At 38.3% G+C, this 17244-nt stretch overlaps 1 protein-coding gene across 2 annotated transcripts; it reads left to right on the top strand.

Moving 5' to 3' along the window:
- The first annotated feature begins 2352 nt into the window (after positions 1 to 2352).
- LOC149117984 (uncharacterized) lies at positions 2353 to 5119 on the top strand. 2 transcript variants are annotated; one of them, XM_089288192.1, is made up of 3 exons: positions 2353 to 3778; positions 4180 to 4359; positions 4778 to 5119. In XM_089288192.1, the coding sequence occupies exons 2-3, from the start codon at positions 4271 to 4273 to the stop codon at positions 5088 to 5090; spliced, it is 402 nt and encodes a 133-aa protein (XP_089144318.1). In that variant the 5' UTR covers positions 2353 to 3778; positions 4180 to 4270; the 3' UTR covers positions 5091 to 5119. The 2 variants fall into 2 exon arrangements, with proteins under 2 accessions (XP_089144318.1, XP_089144323.1); XM_089288197.1 differs by lacking the exon at positions 2353 to 3778 and having other exon boundaries at positions 3787 to 4359.
- The last annotated feature ends 12125 nt before the right edge of the window (positions 5120 to 17244 follow it).

Here is a 17244-nt window from a genome sequence, read left to right as displayed (position 1 = left end):
AACGTGCGGCAGAAATGCGGCAGCCGATTCAGACGTCGAATTTCTGTCGAATTTAATTCGTTGAATTGAATTCGACACGGCAGAAATGCGACGTATGAACCGGGCCTAAAGTAACTCCAGCAGCAGAAATTTTTGTGTACGACGGAATTTCTCGAGAAGAGGTAGTTTTGGACAAAAGAGCCAACCTGGCTCGTCGGCATAATTCAATTTAAGTGAAACGAACAATTGAAGCCTGGAAAGGAAACATTGCTTTACCGCATCGTGGGAGATGAAAAGAGCTCACTAACCGGTAAAGAAAAGCTTTTGCAACGAGGCTGAGACAGTTTTTTCCCTCGGGTAAGTGATGTGACTTTCCAGGAGCGAAACCACGTGTAGATTAGGGCTTAAGAGTCCCTGCCATAAATATAGAAAATAACTCGGCAAGGGTCAAAAACTCGATTTCGCTCATATTTTTACGGTAGATAGGCTAGGGCATGACAAAAACTACTGGATAGTTTTTTTTAGCAAAATATCCTTTTATTTCAAAGAAATATGCAAATTAAAAGATTCCGTTAAAATCGTCATTTGACGCACCATTGTATTAAACAAGTTTGAGAGCCTCGCATTCAAAACCACATTATTTTTCCGTCTTTAAAACACTCAAACATTTTTGTGCAATGTTTAATTGTGTACTGGGTTAATTTTAGGGAATGTTGCGGTTTTTGTTGACATGTATTTCATTCACTTAAAAGGACTTCGTAAAAGTAATTGATTTTTGGTGTAGTGCAAAGCAAGCAACTATCTACAAGTCACTTCGTCGTTTTTGACTTAGATGCAGTGGTGATCATATGTGTCGAAAGAAGGTCATAGATTCATGGTATTCGACCATTCAATAAGTTGACAGTTGGCGATGACGCTACATCGGACGTTGTGTAAACAAAAGCAAACTTCTGCTTTATGTGCGACGAATGGTGACACAATCACGTCAAATCGGCTTTTGGACTTGCCTTTTACAGCAAATAAGGTTAGAACATTTCGAAAATATCAGCTCTTTGTCTATTTCAACTTAATATAGCTCAAGACATGTGGTGCATGCTAAAATATATGTCCAACCCGTAAATTGAGATTTGACGACGGATGGACAAATATCTGCATTTTTAACGTACTTTGAAAAGCTCTCGCGTCGCTCACAATCATTTGCCCAAAGAAATTTTTGCAGGAATCTGTAGACCATCCTTCTGCGATTCAACCACCAGAAGCTTGATCCATTTGAAGGTTTCGCACATGGTGAAAATCAATTATTTTTAAGAAGTACTATTAAGTGAATGAATTACATCTCTTCGAAATTTAATTATTTTGCACCCAAAAAGACAACGCAGCATTCCATAAGTTCAACCCAGTGCACAATTAAACATTGCACAAAAATATTTGAGTGTTTTAAAGACGGAAGAATAGTGTGGTTTTGCATGCGAGGCTCTCAAACTTGTTTAATAAAATGGTGCGTCCAATGACGATTTTAACGGAATTTTTTAATTTGCATATTTCTTTGAAATAAAAGGATATTTTGCTTAAAAAAACTATCCAGTAGTTTTTGTCATGCCCTAGCCTGTCTACCGTAGGAATATGTGCGAAATCGAATTTTCGACCCTTGCCGCGAAATTAAGAATTTGTCTGATTATTACAGGCAGGCACTCTTAACAGGAGCTTGAAACACTCGAACGCACATTGTAATCCAAAGAAACCAGGTCACAGTAAGATCAGTCGAGGAGCGATAAATCAACAATATAGGAATCAGGATAACAAAATAGGGATGTACTTGTTATGTGAAGTCGTTGTGGTTGTGATTGTGTGGTTCGACCTAAAAACAAAACGATACAAAAGGCTTATGTAAGCTAATACTAGCTAAGATACAAAACATTAATCAAGGATACCGATGGAACATAAATCTTAAACTATAACGACACGATTACGACTAAAGATGTGCATACTTACTTTGATCTTGCTCCTGCGAGCTTAGCAATTGTAGAAACGACAGCTTAGAACGATAGAGATGACAGCAATAACATAAAATAATAGCGGGAACGGTGATGACGTAACTAAACTGATAAAAATGTGGTGTCTCTAATTACATGATTCCAAAGGTTATATTACGAAACTTGCATTGATCACAGCAATTACAGCATGAATAGCAAAAACTTAAAAAATGTACATAATCGTTAACAAGTAATAGTTATGTAAGCAAAACAAAGAAGAAAACGAGTTACAAAAACTCACCCGGTTACAGTACATGTAATTTGCATTTGGATTGAAAAAAGAACATTCATCGTTTTTACTGTTTAAAATACCAAATGAAGGTAGGTAATGTCCGGGAACTTTGAAAACCTTTGTCATAAAAGAAGGTATGTTATTAAATCACTATGCATGATAGAAGTTGAATAATTATTATTGTTGAATAAAAATAATTGTGGTTGAAGTTGAACAAATATTGTTGTTGAATGAAAATGATCTTGGTAGAAGCTGAATAATTATTTTTTTTGAATGAAAATCATTTCTGTTGAAGTAGAACAAATATTTTTGTTGAATGAAAAGAATTTTGGTTGAAGTTGAAAGAAAATGTGTATTGTTGAATATAAATATAAAATGTTGAATATAAATATATGTTGTTGAAAATAAATATAAGTTGTCGAATATGAAGGTGCAAGTTGTTGAATTTTGCAACATTTGGCTAACCATATTTGGCAGCGTCCGACGTTTATAGCAAAATTTCAGAGTCTGCCAAGGCAAATTAGCCAGTTTCGAGGTCACTTTGAAAACCGCCTTGTAAAAAATGAAAAAAAATAAATGAATCAAATAAATGCGATATTTGTACATTGGATATAATGGTTGACTTTCACTGAAAAAATGAAGCTAATCGGTGAAGGTCCGAAATTTGCCTTATCCGTTCTTACGCGGACAGCTTCTTAAACATTTCCATGCAAAAACCTTTTCAGAGCAAATGTACACAAAAATCAAAAATAGTTCGGTAAGGCTTGAAAAATCGAATTTGCCCTACTGTTGCATATAAGTAGGCCTTAGTAAAAGTAAAAACGCTACGTGGTTTTTTTCTTCAAATATCTTGGTATTTCCGAGAAAAAGGACATTATCAATTTCACGTCCAGACATCAAGTTAGCGAGTGCTAACTGGGCTGAAAATAGACCATTTTCATTCGATTTGCATTTCGCAACTATTGAGCGCAAAAAAGTTGTAATACAACCAACTTAATGCAGAACTATTCCTTGTCCAAAAGTACCAAAAGTACTACCATTGTTTTTGTCATTAAATCACTTCAATTCGAAATATCACAGGAATATCAGCACGACTTAAGCATAAAACTATATAAATATCATAGCCGGATTTAAGGGACGGGCCGAGGGGGCCGCGGCCCCCCATTTTTTTCTTGTATTTTCAAAACGTTTTTGTACGACCCCAACCCTTCTAACCGTCCTTTGAGTGTTGTTACAATTATACAATCAGGTTTCAGTTTTATTCAATTTCGGAGCTTTCCTTATTTAAAATATATTTTGTGTTAACTGTTATAATATATTATCAAATATTCAAACAAACGTAACCCAAAAATTAAAATTCGCGCTAATTGTTAACGCCAAATGTAACAGGCGTTTCTTTCGGTTTCAAATGACGAGGAACACTGGACACGAATATTGTCACGCGGTGTCCCTTGCTGCACTGCTGAAGAGTGAAATATTTTTCTGAAGTTTTCGAGGAAAGCAAAGACACTGTTTACATTTCATCGTGAACCAGGTGAGTACGTTACTTATTTGACCTAGCTTAAACGTAATCGTTTTTATTGTTTAAGATCTGTATCTGTTTGCTGGCGGGCAACGTTCGAGCTCTGCCTTGGAGACTTTGTTTGGTGATCATCCGCCCCAGCAAAAAGGCAAATGAAGTAAAAATATTAAACTTTAGCTTATATTAAAGCACTCAATGTAATGATTTGTAGCAAAAGGTTTTGCGTAAATTGCGTTAATTTCTCGATAGAAAATTCTGACAGAAACGATTAGAATCATTACAGCAATAACACTTTGCTGATGATGTTTCAAAAATGGATCAGTTGTTTCTACTTGTGCCAGGTGATTGCGAGTTTAAACAGCAAGGTTGATTATCATTCGGTGTTTTTGTGATTAGTAACGTTTCCCTTCTAGAACGTTTCACCGTAGGACTCAGCCGTTCGTTACAGGGTTCCAGACTGGATGTTATTGAGGCAACAAGCATGTTAACGTTGTGAAGGAACAGATGAAAGGTATGCGCAAGAATGCTAAAACAGCATTTGCAAGTCTGTGTATGAAAAGATCAAGGAGATGGCTAAGAAGGCAAACGTCAAGGTAAGCATCTCTTGAACTTGTGGTAGGCAGACATTAAGAAACAACACCAATGCCAGGACACCAGTCGCCTACTCTCAACGGGCAATATTTCTTCCCTTCCTTGACAACTTGTTGGAGCAAATAAATACCCGCTTTAATAGACTATCAGAAGCGGCATTGCTTGGACTGCTACTGATACCTGCCAACTTACAGCAGCTTAACGAGTCTTCTCAAGATACACTTATTCAGCATTATTCCCCTGATCTGCCGTCCCCAAGCAGTGCGTCGCGGGAGCTGGATCAGTGGAGGTGCTTCTGGTATGTTATTCTGCGTTAATGCTCTACATGGGTTACCAAGTTTATAGTGAAACTGTGATAAGCTGAAAAAAACGATTATACCTTGTATTGAAATATGTGTTAATTCTTGCTTTTATTTTTAGGAACAACGCTACCGTAAAACCCCCGATACTGCAAGAGACATTGAAAGCCTGCATCTCAAGCCTCTACTCCAATGTCCACACAATTCTGCGCCTCCTGTTGATCACCCCGGTCACAAGTGCAACTGTTGAACGTAGCAACTCTTCACTGCGCTTTGTGAAGAATGTTTATCGCAGCACCATGGGAGAAGAACGTTTAAATGCACTGTTGCTGCTCTTTATTCACAAAGACATACCTTTAAATTATAATGCAGTTGTTGACGAGTACGCCAAACGAAACCAGAGAAGGATGACATTTATCAATCCACTGCAGTGATTTATTTCGATTAACAGTTCGCCTACCACTAACACTACGATTTTGCTTTGAAAACCGTTTTTATGAAATGCTCTTTAATTCTATCTTCCGAAACGTTAACGTTACTTTACTTTGCATCACGAATACGCCCACAATCATGTATGCTGCATCTCCTGAAAAGTGAAGTTTTCATTCGGGTGGAGGGGGGGGGGAGGGTGAGGGACTCGACCCCCTCTTTCTGAATTTTCTGGATCCGCCCCTGAAAATGTTTACCTTAGCTGAGTTGTCATGTCTTGAGTATCAAACAACATTTCCATCCTGCCATTTTAACGGTGTTCCATTAGCTTTGCATAACCTGTACGCATTCGTCTGGTGAATTTGAATCCCCCAAATCGCTCAATACTACCTTGTTCCTATGTTAATGTTCCTACGTTTTCCGTTTTGTTGTTCGGTACAATCATTCAACCTACTATCAGGCAGCAATCCCCAGTAATCAGAGTAATTAGCAGTAACAAATAAGCCGCCATCTTCGATGGCTCCGCGTCTCTTATTTGCATATTTGTAACCGCTTCCGGTAAAGTTGAGAAATATTTTCCCATTTGATTGACGTTACCATGATTGATGCATTAAATGCTGAAAAACATAGCCCACACTGGCATTCAGTTCAAGCTAAGACTCTTTCTGTTCGAGATCGTAAGACAAGTTACAACGAAATTCTCATAGGAAAATCAAGACCCGCGAACGTTGGTAAGCTACAATCTACTGATGTTGATATTTACAATGTCACGTAAATTTGTGACTCTAGTGAGAGCTATACTTAGATTTCAACCGCTCTCAAGGCTCTCTATTAGCATGAGCACATGGCATAATCATTGTGATTACTTTCTAAGTTAGAAAGTGATTTCTTGATGTAATTATTTCAGTTGACCGCTTTGCTTCGATTCGTATGAAAACGCCCTGAGGCCACAAGATTAGAATTAAAGACAATAAAGTAAAGATTGTTGTCCTATACTGGCTTGGTGTTCTAAGGAGTTTCGACTGCGCGTGCAAACAACCCGGGAGAACGAGATTTCAATTCTGACTTAAGAAACCGTTACAATATTGTCCAGCAAAAGTCTTTGCATACAGGGTAGGGGTAGGGATTATTTCCGAAAGAAAAAGCGTTAGAATTTTCCAATATCTCGATGTAAGTTCTGATTCAGGGCCTCCTTTCTTAGGTAAAGCGATAAAATACTACACACTATCAAGGTCTTTGTGGCTTAAAATCCAAACAAAGAAAAGTAACTCTGTTTAAAGCTCTGAAATCCCTCACCCCCATGTAAAATATGTTGTGACACACCGGTCTCGGATAGACATATTCAGTCAAAATGGAGGCCTTTCAAACGTCTTCAAAATGGAAGCCCGAAAGTCACACGTGGAATAACGCTTTAGCATTTACTGCTGGCTTAATCAAACGACACAAATAACACAGATAGAATGATACATCCAATAATACATACATGGGACTTGAGACAGTAATTGTTTTTCTTCAAAGTCGGATATGAGTACTGACAAGAAATGCAGGGAAAGAATCAGTTTGCAAGATTCGGGATACTACAAACCGAAGAAGGTGAACATGTTATTTTTATATGTATGTCATTTATAGTGCTTGGTAATGCTGACGTTTCGAACTGAAGTATTAAATGCCGATATGCTGATGATACTTTTGGTCACGCACTCGGTAGCTACTGGCGTGATTTTGTGTCTTTTGTGAACGATTTTGAATAATTTTTTGACGAGTGCCTAATAATTTACCCAAATTAAACGTTACCTATATTGAAAGACCTATCCTAGTATAGTTAGAATCTAAAATCTTGTGGAATTCCGAGACATGGCACATGGTCGAAATGACAATTCTTTTCACCGACTGACTAACTCAATTTTGGAGAACACTCTGGTTTTGCAATTGTTTACCGTCAAATGATTAGATTAATCCAATGTTCTTGAAATTGTCCTTTTTTAGACAAGGAATAGTCCTTCAATAAGCTGTTTGTATCACAGCTTTTCTGCGCACAATGGTTGCGAAATGCGAATCGAATGAAAATGGTCGATTTTCAGCCGATTTTCAGCCCAGTTGGGACTCGCTAAATTGCACGAAATTGAGTCTGAAGCCGGGTTAAATCGAAAATGTCGTTTTTCTCGGAAAGACAAAGCTATTTCAAGGAAAAAAAACTACAGCCTGTTTGCACTCTTGCTAGGAGCTAGCTATATGCAAAAGACGAGTGAAATTGAATTTTCAAGCCTTGCCGAAGAAATTTGATTTTGTTTGATTTTTGTGGGAATTTGCTCTTCAAGATCTCTAAGCGTGAAGGGTTTCAAAATGGCACTTTGTCAGAAATCTGAAATTGGTATAGAGATAGAAAGATTAGACACATCATTTGACCATGTGTGCCATGCCTGTGCACATAAAATAAGACTGGGAAACGCTTTGAACTTCATAATTTCATCTACTCGAGGCTGCAGAAAGAGCAGCAAGCCGAGATCGAAGTTTCTGATGATTCGTCGTCAGATTGAAGTCCTCAAACAAGAAAAGACAGAAAACATCAGACGACAATTCCATTGCTGTGAAGTTCAGCGATAATGTTTCTGAAAATTGGTCGTCGATGACGCTCTTTAACAGCGAAATAACAACGATACGAGGGTCGAGGGTCGAGGGTCCTATGTCGAGGGTAATATTTTTTCTGGGTTTGTTCATAGTTAGAACATACTAACTATGGTTTGTTGTTTTACTCCTTGCTGTAGGCTCGATTTCCGCCGCTCAGTCGAGTCCGACCTACATTTTCTTCCCCGATTTGGTTAAATGTAAATATATCACAGACCTGATTATTTATCTCAGTATAACTTTCTTTAACATTTAAATTCCGGTTTTTCATGTGACTTCATCAGGCTGAATGCTTTGGCCGATGTACGAATGCCATCAACTTTTGAATGGCTATCCGCGTAGAAATAAATCTAAACATTAAGTTTTGCAGTTGTAATTTCTTCAACAAAAAGATAACACATAGGGATAACAGAATGTAGTTCGCGTTAATATCTGCATTGATAGTGACAATGTTGTGGCTTCGTTTGTGTACCTTTTTTTCTATGTCGCTGTAGTCGTTTAGGTCGTATTACTACCGATGCGATTTCTTGGAGTTTTGGCTTCATTGTTTTCTAGTGTCATTGACGGGCCGCGATGAGCAACATTCCTTTGCCATTTATCAGTGAACAGGAACTGTAGGTGAAATCTGGGGGCCATGGAAGCTTTGGAAGCAAATTTACGGCTATTTTCTTCCTTCGGTAAATTCGCTGTTAAAAAAAGTATCTGTGCGTTTTGCGATCTAAATTACCACTCTCCTTCGGTAAACTTGCAGGGCTTTGCAATTGGTCGCAGTGAAAAATATCTGCGAGATTTGCGAACTTATTCACCACGTATAAAGGATGTAGCTTGGCTAGAAGACGCTCCGTTTATTTTTCTAATTTTCCATGCACTTGTCTGTAAATTTGGCCGGGTGGACGCGGTTCGCGGAAAAAAAAAATACAGACAAATGTATGGAAAATTAGAAAAATTAACTGAGCGTCTTCTAGCTAAGCTACATCCTTCAAACTTGGTGAATACAATCTTCCACCTAGTATTTTATACCTCGTCAGAATGATTGATAGGAAATAAATAGAAGAATTTAAAACATATTAAATGTAGTCATGCAGAAACTTTTTAAATGTGTTTATCAAAGAACTATTTTCACTCGGGTCTGCTAAATCTGCGAGCCAGCGAGCCATGCGAGCCAGCGAGCCATGCGAGCCAGCGAGCCATGCGAGCCAGCGAGCCATGCGAGCCACAGTGCGAGGCATGCGAGTCATGCGAGCCATTTTTGCGAGTATTTTTGTTTTCTTCGATCGGTCTGGGAGGTCGTCGCTCATTTCACCAAGAAACATCTCGCGCCCGACTATCATTAAACAAGAAGATCTGTTAGATCTTATAACCGCGCTTTTAAAATTTAACTGTTTGCTTAGCACTACCGTCGGAACGGAGTGCACATTCCAAAGTAGTCACTGATGATTCTTTTCTTACTGTAGACATCACATCACTTGATCAACACAAACTGTATTATTGCACCATCAGTGGTAGCCATTGACAATTCTCCGATGACCTAATGGTCTTAATCTTTGTAGAACTTTCTTCGGGATATGTATGGGCATGAACGATATAAATGACACGATAATAACACTATTAACAACAGCTTTCTTTCTTAAAAGTCATGATTAAATTTAATTGGTGTTTTCCACGAGTAAAGGGCTAGTAAAGTAGTCACACAAGTCATATAATTTAATAATAAAACTCTATCCCGACCGACGTATCGCTTTTGGTCACTCCAGTGACCACAGATTGAAAACGTGACAGAAAATTGGCGTTACTTTCGATTCTCACCAAATTTGGACAGTGGGATGATCTCATCATTAGCCAATTATAGGCCATCTTTCAGCTCTTTTCGTCATATCCCCCCCACGGGAGAATTTTGTCAAGTTAGCTAATTTAGTATGCAAGCCACCGTAATGGCGGTCACCGTCGACGAAATGTTTATTTGCTCAAAATTGGGGCAAAATCTTTCGGAGATGGAAATCACGACATTTGTAAGATACAGAAAGTAATTTGGGGCCGGTTGCTGGCTTTTAAGGCTGAATTTATCCAGAAGTAAGCTCTATTTTCGTTTTCGTGCCGAAAGCCGTGCGATGAAATGTTATCGGCTTGTTCTGCTGTCTTGTTCTGTTTTTCTCTTGGTCTTTCTTGTAGCCCGCCGAGGCCAGTCTTTCGTCTAAATCAGTTGAAAAAAGTTCGACAAAGATGTTCCCATTCAAGTTTAAGCTCTCAGGCGATAATTCTGGAGATTTTTGGCCGAAACGTTCGGCTTTGTTATGTTGGTGTTTTTCGGTTGCTATGGGCGACCGTGGCTTCCTTTGTTAGGTCAAGTCTGGGGGGTGAGGTCACAAAAAAATTCTAATTAATTCTGGTTTTGTTCGATTTCGCGGAAATTTTAACACGATAAGGCTGGATTGTTAACGAATAGATTTACCGCCTGCCGATGTGTGGTAGCTATTAACGCTGAAGTGTTATATCGCTTCGAAGTCAGGGTTTTGAAGAGATTTTTTTGCAACGTGTGGGTTCGGCGTGATTTTGTAATCGGAGGTTTTTGTTGACCCCGAAGGAAAAAATATCCGGAAAAGGTCATTTCATCGACGATTCAAAGGAATATAAATATGTATATGTTCCTAGCTAAGTTTCTGCTGAAAAAATATAATTTTTGACTAACGCTGGGTTTTTAATTTTTTCCCGCGAAAGTCAGTATCGGAGATGAGATTTATTAATGTTTCAACAGCTTTTGGCGAGTAAACATCACAGGTTGCGTGACTAAAAATTTGGCCGAGTGGAAGCGTGGGTCTGGTCGCAGACAAAACTGCGAAAACAAGAAGATCTCTTAGATCTTATAACCGCGCTTTAAAAATGAAACGGTTCGCTTAGCACTACCGTCGGAACGCAGTGCACATTCCAAAGTAGTCATTGATGATTCTTTTCTTACTGTAGACATCACATCACTTGATCAACACAAACTGTATTATTGCACCATCAGTGGTAGCCATTGACAAATCTCCGATGACGTAATGGTCTTAATCTAGAACTTTTTTCGGGATATGTATGGGCATGAACGATATGAACGACACAATAATAACACTGTTAACAACAGCTTTCTTTCTTAAAAGTCATGATTAAATTTGATTATTTCTAAGCCTTCTCCGGAGTTCTTTGCCTAGATTTCTTGCTTTTTAATATAAAAGCAACTTATAAAGTATCTGGGAGTCTAAAAATTTGTCACGTGGTTGGTCACGTGACCATCATTTCAATAAACAATAAAATAATACCTAATATTGTATTAATACGAATAATAATTTTTATTTCTCTTCTTCTTTCTCGTGTTTCCTCGCAAATAAAATGAGGTAATCATTTTGAACATTACATATAGAGTCATCAGAGATTCAAACTTGGAAACAGTGTCATGTTGGGGCTCTGCATCAAATCGAGGCTTAGACAAAGCATGGATCTATGTTGGCTATTGAGGTGATCTGCTTAAGGTCATTCCCCAGTATTGCATTGCGCATCCCTACTCCGCATAATTTCACGCGTGATTAGCGCGCGCACATTAAAAAATGGCGGCTTTTTCTTCGCGGCTGGACCTCGCCATAGAGGTAAATGTCATTTTCTCGAAAACGAGTACGGTGACCTATCATTTTTTTCTGTTGTGTTGAATTGAGTAATAAATTTCTCTATGTAAAATAAATATGGGCCAATTCTCAGTGCTGAGCAAGAAACAATCGTCGGAAACGTGATTTTAGCAAGCAATCGTGACTGCAATCATGGTGCTATTGTAAGGATTTATGTGGTATAAACAAGGTGCTGTTGCTCCTAAACGAACATGGGGACCCCTCATTTTTATTTCCAAATTTAAGTTCCTACAATATAAACAGTCAATAGGCAAAGTTTGACAGAAATCTCAGTGCCGGTTAGTGCCGGTTCAATTTCAGTGGAATGACCTTAAGGTGGCTCCCTATGGTTTTACGATTGCACGCGTGCGTAGGACGAAAGCTCAAGTAATCTGCGCGCGCTCAAAGGACATCAACATGAGCACAAAAAGCAAAACTGACAGTGAATTTTCTTGCGTTTCCTTCGGTGAGGTTTTTCTTTTTAAAAAAAAAAACTTTGCCTCTGTTGTAACCACATACAATTCCTGTAAAATACCCTATTTCTGTTAAAATCTGTCAGAGCTAACTTGATATATTTAGAAGAATGAAAAATTACAGGATATTGGAAAAACCGTCTGAACAACCTTGACTTTTTATCAATTCAAAATGGCACGCAATATCATTTCCATGATGTGACAAAGTATGAAAACATTTCACCGAAGGAGAGTATAAATCTTGAGGAGTTTAAGCCAAAATGAGGAATATATCTGCCTGTCATTAGATGAGACGTTGCCATGGTAACGGCCTTAATCCAAAAATTGACAACCAAAAAATACGCCTTATTTTAACAGTACCCATAGTGGTAAGTCTCTACAAGGAAAACTTTAAGAGAAATTAACTAAGTTTCCTTTTCTAACTCGCGCTCCATAGGAAGGGTGTTCGTAAATACTCTAGGGAGCCACCTTAAGGACGTTCACACTAATTGTTTCTGCGCATCGTTACTGTGCACGTAAATTCACAAGCCACGTCATGCATGAGAGCGCGCGCTAAGTAATAAAATAGGCAATGATAGGACAGATGGCCATTGCTATAGCTTTGCCTGGATTTAACGATCTTAGACGTTCGGTGACCCCTACTTTTCTTTCCAGGAACAGATTTTATTTACCATTATCTCCACATCGTCTGAAACTGAACAAAAAATCAATGCGGGAAGTTAAAAAAATTTCAAGATTTCTGTCCATTGGACATTGGAACCTACCATCTTGCGGCTGCAAGGTGCATGAAACTATGGTCGCTAAATGCGAACCTGTTCTTCAAGGAACCTCGCCAGTTAACTAAATTCACTTAATAGGTCCACTTAAACAACATTTGGCAGAGAACATTTCATTTCAAAGTTCCACTTGCAATATTTTTGGGCTTACAGACACTGTGGCCTTATTCGCTAACGAAGCCCGATTTTTTCAGATTTAGGGTGTTCTTCCGGGCATGTTCTCTCCAAAATGAAGTCGGTGACCCCCCATTTTTTTTTTTTTTTTTTACATATTTGACATAACTAACTCATCATCCTACAGTGGTAAAAGTCCCAGAAAAAAAAATCAATGTTGTAAATTTTCGTACGACCATCCTTAAGTCTGGCTTAATGGGATATAGGTAATTTCGGTGCGGATCTCATGGGAAAACTCTTGATTGGTTTAAATCGTATTTGACTTATCGCACACAAGGGTGCTTCGTTAATGGCTGTCTCTCTAACTTCACCACTCTTAAATGTGGTGTGCCACAAGGAACCATCCTTGGTCCTCTTTTATTTCTAATTTGTATTAACGATTTGCCCAGCTGTCTATCGTTTAGCGTATCTGTATGCTGATGACACCCACATTACTTATGCTGGTTCTGATTTGCATCTGATTCAGTCTAGTCTATGTCACGACCTTGAAAAGCTAAGCAAATGGCTTGTGTCTAACAAACTTACCTTGAACGCTACAAAACGGACTTTATGTTGATCGGCTCCAGGGAAAGATTAAGTACTCTATCTGATATACTCGAACTCTCCATTGATAATGGTCCGATTGAACAAGTTTCCTCTGTGAAATCACTTGGGGTATATATTAACGAAAATCTAACGTGGCATTTCCACTTGATAAACTGTGTAAAAAGTTCGCTTAGAACTGCAACTGGAGCCATAAAGCGAGTTAAGCCATTTGTCCCTCAATCTACCCTACTCTGCACATACAACTCACTAGTTCAACCTCACTTTGATTACTGCAGCCTAGTCTGGGGTAATTGTGGCAAAACATTACCTAATAAGGTACAAAAACTACAAAACTGTGCTGCACGAGTAATAACTTCATCGGCCTATGACGCTGATGTCGATTCCTTGTTTCACAAACTCAGCTGGAAAGACTTCCAATTTCAACTCCAAATTCAGAAAGCTCTACGGGTCCGCAAATGATCCCGGACCGCAAATGATCCCCAAATTGGATCCCAAATGATCCCGGACCGGAAATGATCCCCGATAGGGACCGCAAATGATCCCGACTAAAAAGTAAGGAATGGCGTGCATGGTGGGATGGTGTGGATAGGGAATTGGCGTACGTGAATAGCGATTATAATTATACTGGCTTACAAGTTGCTTTCTTTTTTTTCATGCTTTCAACGAAATTTTGTTGCTAACTACGATGTTATGAAAATCACCACTCAATCATCAAAACACGATTTGGCTTGCATTTCTTTGCAATTCTCAGTAAAATTATGATCAGTGCAACATAAGCTACATATTCTCCTTTGTTAAACATTGATATTTCGGTGCTACAGTTAACACTACTCGTCTAAAGTTTAAACCAAAATCTAACCATGAAGCAACTATTACAGAAGACGCTGTCACCTGACTAGACCCACAGGCCTACAACGCTTCATCACTTTGTAGAACACCTAGTGTGTAGCACTGGAAATTTGAGCAAATTTATTTCGTAATTTTCCTTGGTCGTATTTTGGCTTTAATTCCTCGGAAATGACTACTTGAATATTCTAAGAAGCCAAAATTCCAAGCTATAGTTATGAAGTTCAGCTGCATAACCAAGCAAGGCCAAGGCTTGCACTTCGTTTTGACAATTAGCTGTTTGATAGATGTTTGATACTATCGCCACCGGGATTTCAAGAATGTTTACAAGTATGTGTTTTTCTAAGACTTCTAATTCGATAGATCGTCTTCACGTGACGTGTTTTTATCCTCATCAGGCATAAGAGGCGGTATATTTATATCTGTTTACAATTAGCGTGCTTCGTTTGGAAACCAGAGCATTTTGAATTTCAGGGTTATGGAGGTTGCGTGACACAAGGCTACGATCGAGTTTGTTGAGAAACATATACTTATTTCACGATTTTGAGCCTTTTTAGAAGTTAGAGCATTAGAAAAAGTGCTTATGTAAATAATTGTTTGTTTAGTACTGATAATCAGTCGCCTAGAAAGCAAAGTAAGTTCCAGATGTTTACACTATATTCCGGCCGCCATATTGGTGTACAACGGATGTACACCAACATGGCGTTTTCTTACTGGGCTCTGCCGTAAATTTCTGGGAAACATTTACGACCAATATCTGAAGTTTGGGGAAACGCACTGGCCTAAAACTTGGAGAAGTGTCTTATTTAGTTATCTTCTATAGCGTACATCACAATTTCTTAGCTTTTTCCATTGGTTGGTTTTCGATTTACTTTTCTTTTTTTATTGCGTGACAGTGAAAACGATCTGTACGAAGAACAAAACAGCAACTGTGGAATATTTTTTTGTAAAATGATAAAACATGTTTTTAGTTCATAATTTTTGCTCATGTTCTCACCTTCCTCTGATATAAATCCACGCCATTCCTTATTTTTTGATCGGGATCATTTGCGGTCCAATGTGGGGATCATTTCCGGTCCGGGATCATTTGTGGTCCTGGGATCATTTGCGGACCCGTACAAAGCTCTAATTAATGGTTTTCAAGTCTTTAAACGGTCTGGTTCCCGAATATCCTACTTCTAAATTTGTAACGCGAAATGAATCAAATTATGCTCTGAGGGACTCGGTTAACTTGTTGTTCCCTTTCTGAGAACTAACTACATGAAAAAGAGTTTTAGTTACAGCAGCGCAACCCTTTGTAACAGCTTACCCTGTAACATTAGAGAGTTTGGTTCATTAAATCAATTTAAACGCTTTCTCTATCGTAATTTTTAAACACACAGCATTCACGGAAGTCAGGTTTACAAGTAGAATATTGTTGTCAGTTATTACAAAATTAACATATGATTGTACCTGTTTGGTACAATCTTTATTGTACCTGTTTGTGCAATTGTGGTGTAAATTGCAACGAAAAGAACCTTTATTCAGCTAGTGCTTTTAAAAGCAGGCATAGGAAAGTCATAGCCAATGACAGCTGTTTTTCAAAAGGTGTCCTTCAGACCAAAAAGTTCAACAAGTGTTTATTGTAACATACCTGATCTATTCCGGCATATTTGAAAGTCTCAAATTCGAAACAGAAGGTGCCTCAATCACAGTAAGCAAGTAACTCAAGAAAATAATGTCAATGAAACCTAATATATAAATTGACTCTGTATCTCAGCCTCGATTTGATGCATAATTTTGATATTACGTTTTTGGCACATCTCAAACATACATTTAAGGTTTGAATTTCCTAGTCTAGATAATAGAATCTACATTGCAAATGATAAAATTGGCATATAAAAAATGATAATGATTTCATCAGTGCCTATTGCTTTGCTGGTAATTGAAAACAATGGTCACGTGACTGTCACTTGACATAATTTAAGACTAAGGCACGGGTTAATTTGTTATTGTATAGCTGGTTTTCACATGACGTCACTAAAACTCGAACTACAAAACTATTGATCTTCCTGAGATTTTACTTAAACGATATATAAGAGCAGCTGAAAACTAATATTCAGACAAATTTTCGCTCCGAATGGGTTTTTGGTTTTGTGATACACTACGCTTGAATTTCTAAGCTTTTGCGTGACGCGGCATTTACGTGACGGCCTAGAGAGCTGTCATGATGGTTAAAAACGTGTCTTATTTCGGGGAACTTGGCTATCTGAACAGTTCATGTCTTAGAAAAAGTATTATTTTAATGTTTTAGAGTTTCTCGAGGGATAAATTCACGTTTTTTTAGCAAAACTCAGTGACAGATGTTTCTGTTGGTTTCCGGCCGCCATGTTGGTGCCCATACGGATGGGCACCAGCATGGCGTCTCCATACAAATCTCTATAAATTTGGGTAAAAAATTTCTCCGCATATCTCGTATAAGAAAAATTGCTGTGACCTGAATTTTGGCGAGAGTCTTTGCATATTTACTTTCTTTCATTTCCCAGATTCTGGACTTTATCTATTGCCCGGTTTTGATTTTTATTTTGATCTATTTTAAATTGCGTGACACTGAAAACCAGCAATTAAAAAAAAGCAAGACACAAGGCATAGTAGTCCCACAACGCCAAAATAATCGGTACTTTGCATCAGCCTCGTTTCCATGTGCGGGCCTTGTGTGCCATATTTTTGACACGCGCATTCCATGGTTCTGGAAGCAAATTTGGCATGGCTCCATGTCAGGAAATATTTGTCTTATAGAGGTTAGTAACCCTGCCAAGTTTGATGCTTTTATCAAAAAACGAACAATTTTGTCCCCTAACAGCTGGACTATTTAGAATAATGTACGTAATTTAAATATTCTATGAAACTTGAGAGTCTACAGAAACTGGCAGCGTCACGCAACGTATCAACAAATCGTGACCTCTAATTCACTAGCATGGACTACTGTGACTATGCATATCTGACTGTAAAACCTCGGTTGCTGCCGAAAAATGTTGATTTTAACAATAGACAAAGGTTGAAAGTCAGCTAGTGAAATCAGTTATTTATTTACGGTATATGTATATT

Source organism: Orbicella faveolata, unplaced genomic scaffold, assembly GCF_042242905.1.
Source record: "Orbicella faveolata isolate gen_17 unplaced genomic scaffold, um_ofav_v1 contig_1, whole genome shotgun sequence".
Taxonomy (NCBI): domain Eukaryota; kingdom Metazoa; phylum Cnidaria; class Anthozoa; order Scleractinia; family Merulinidae; genus Orbicella; species Orbicella faveolata.
Note: the sequence above shows the minus strand (reverse complement) of the source record. Positions and strands in the feature narration are given on the sequence as shown.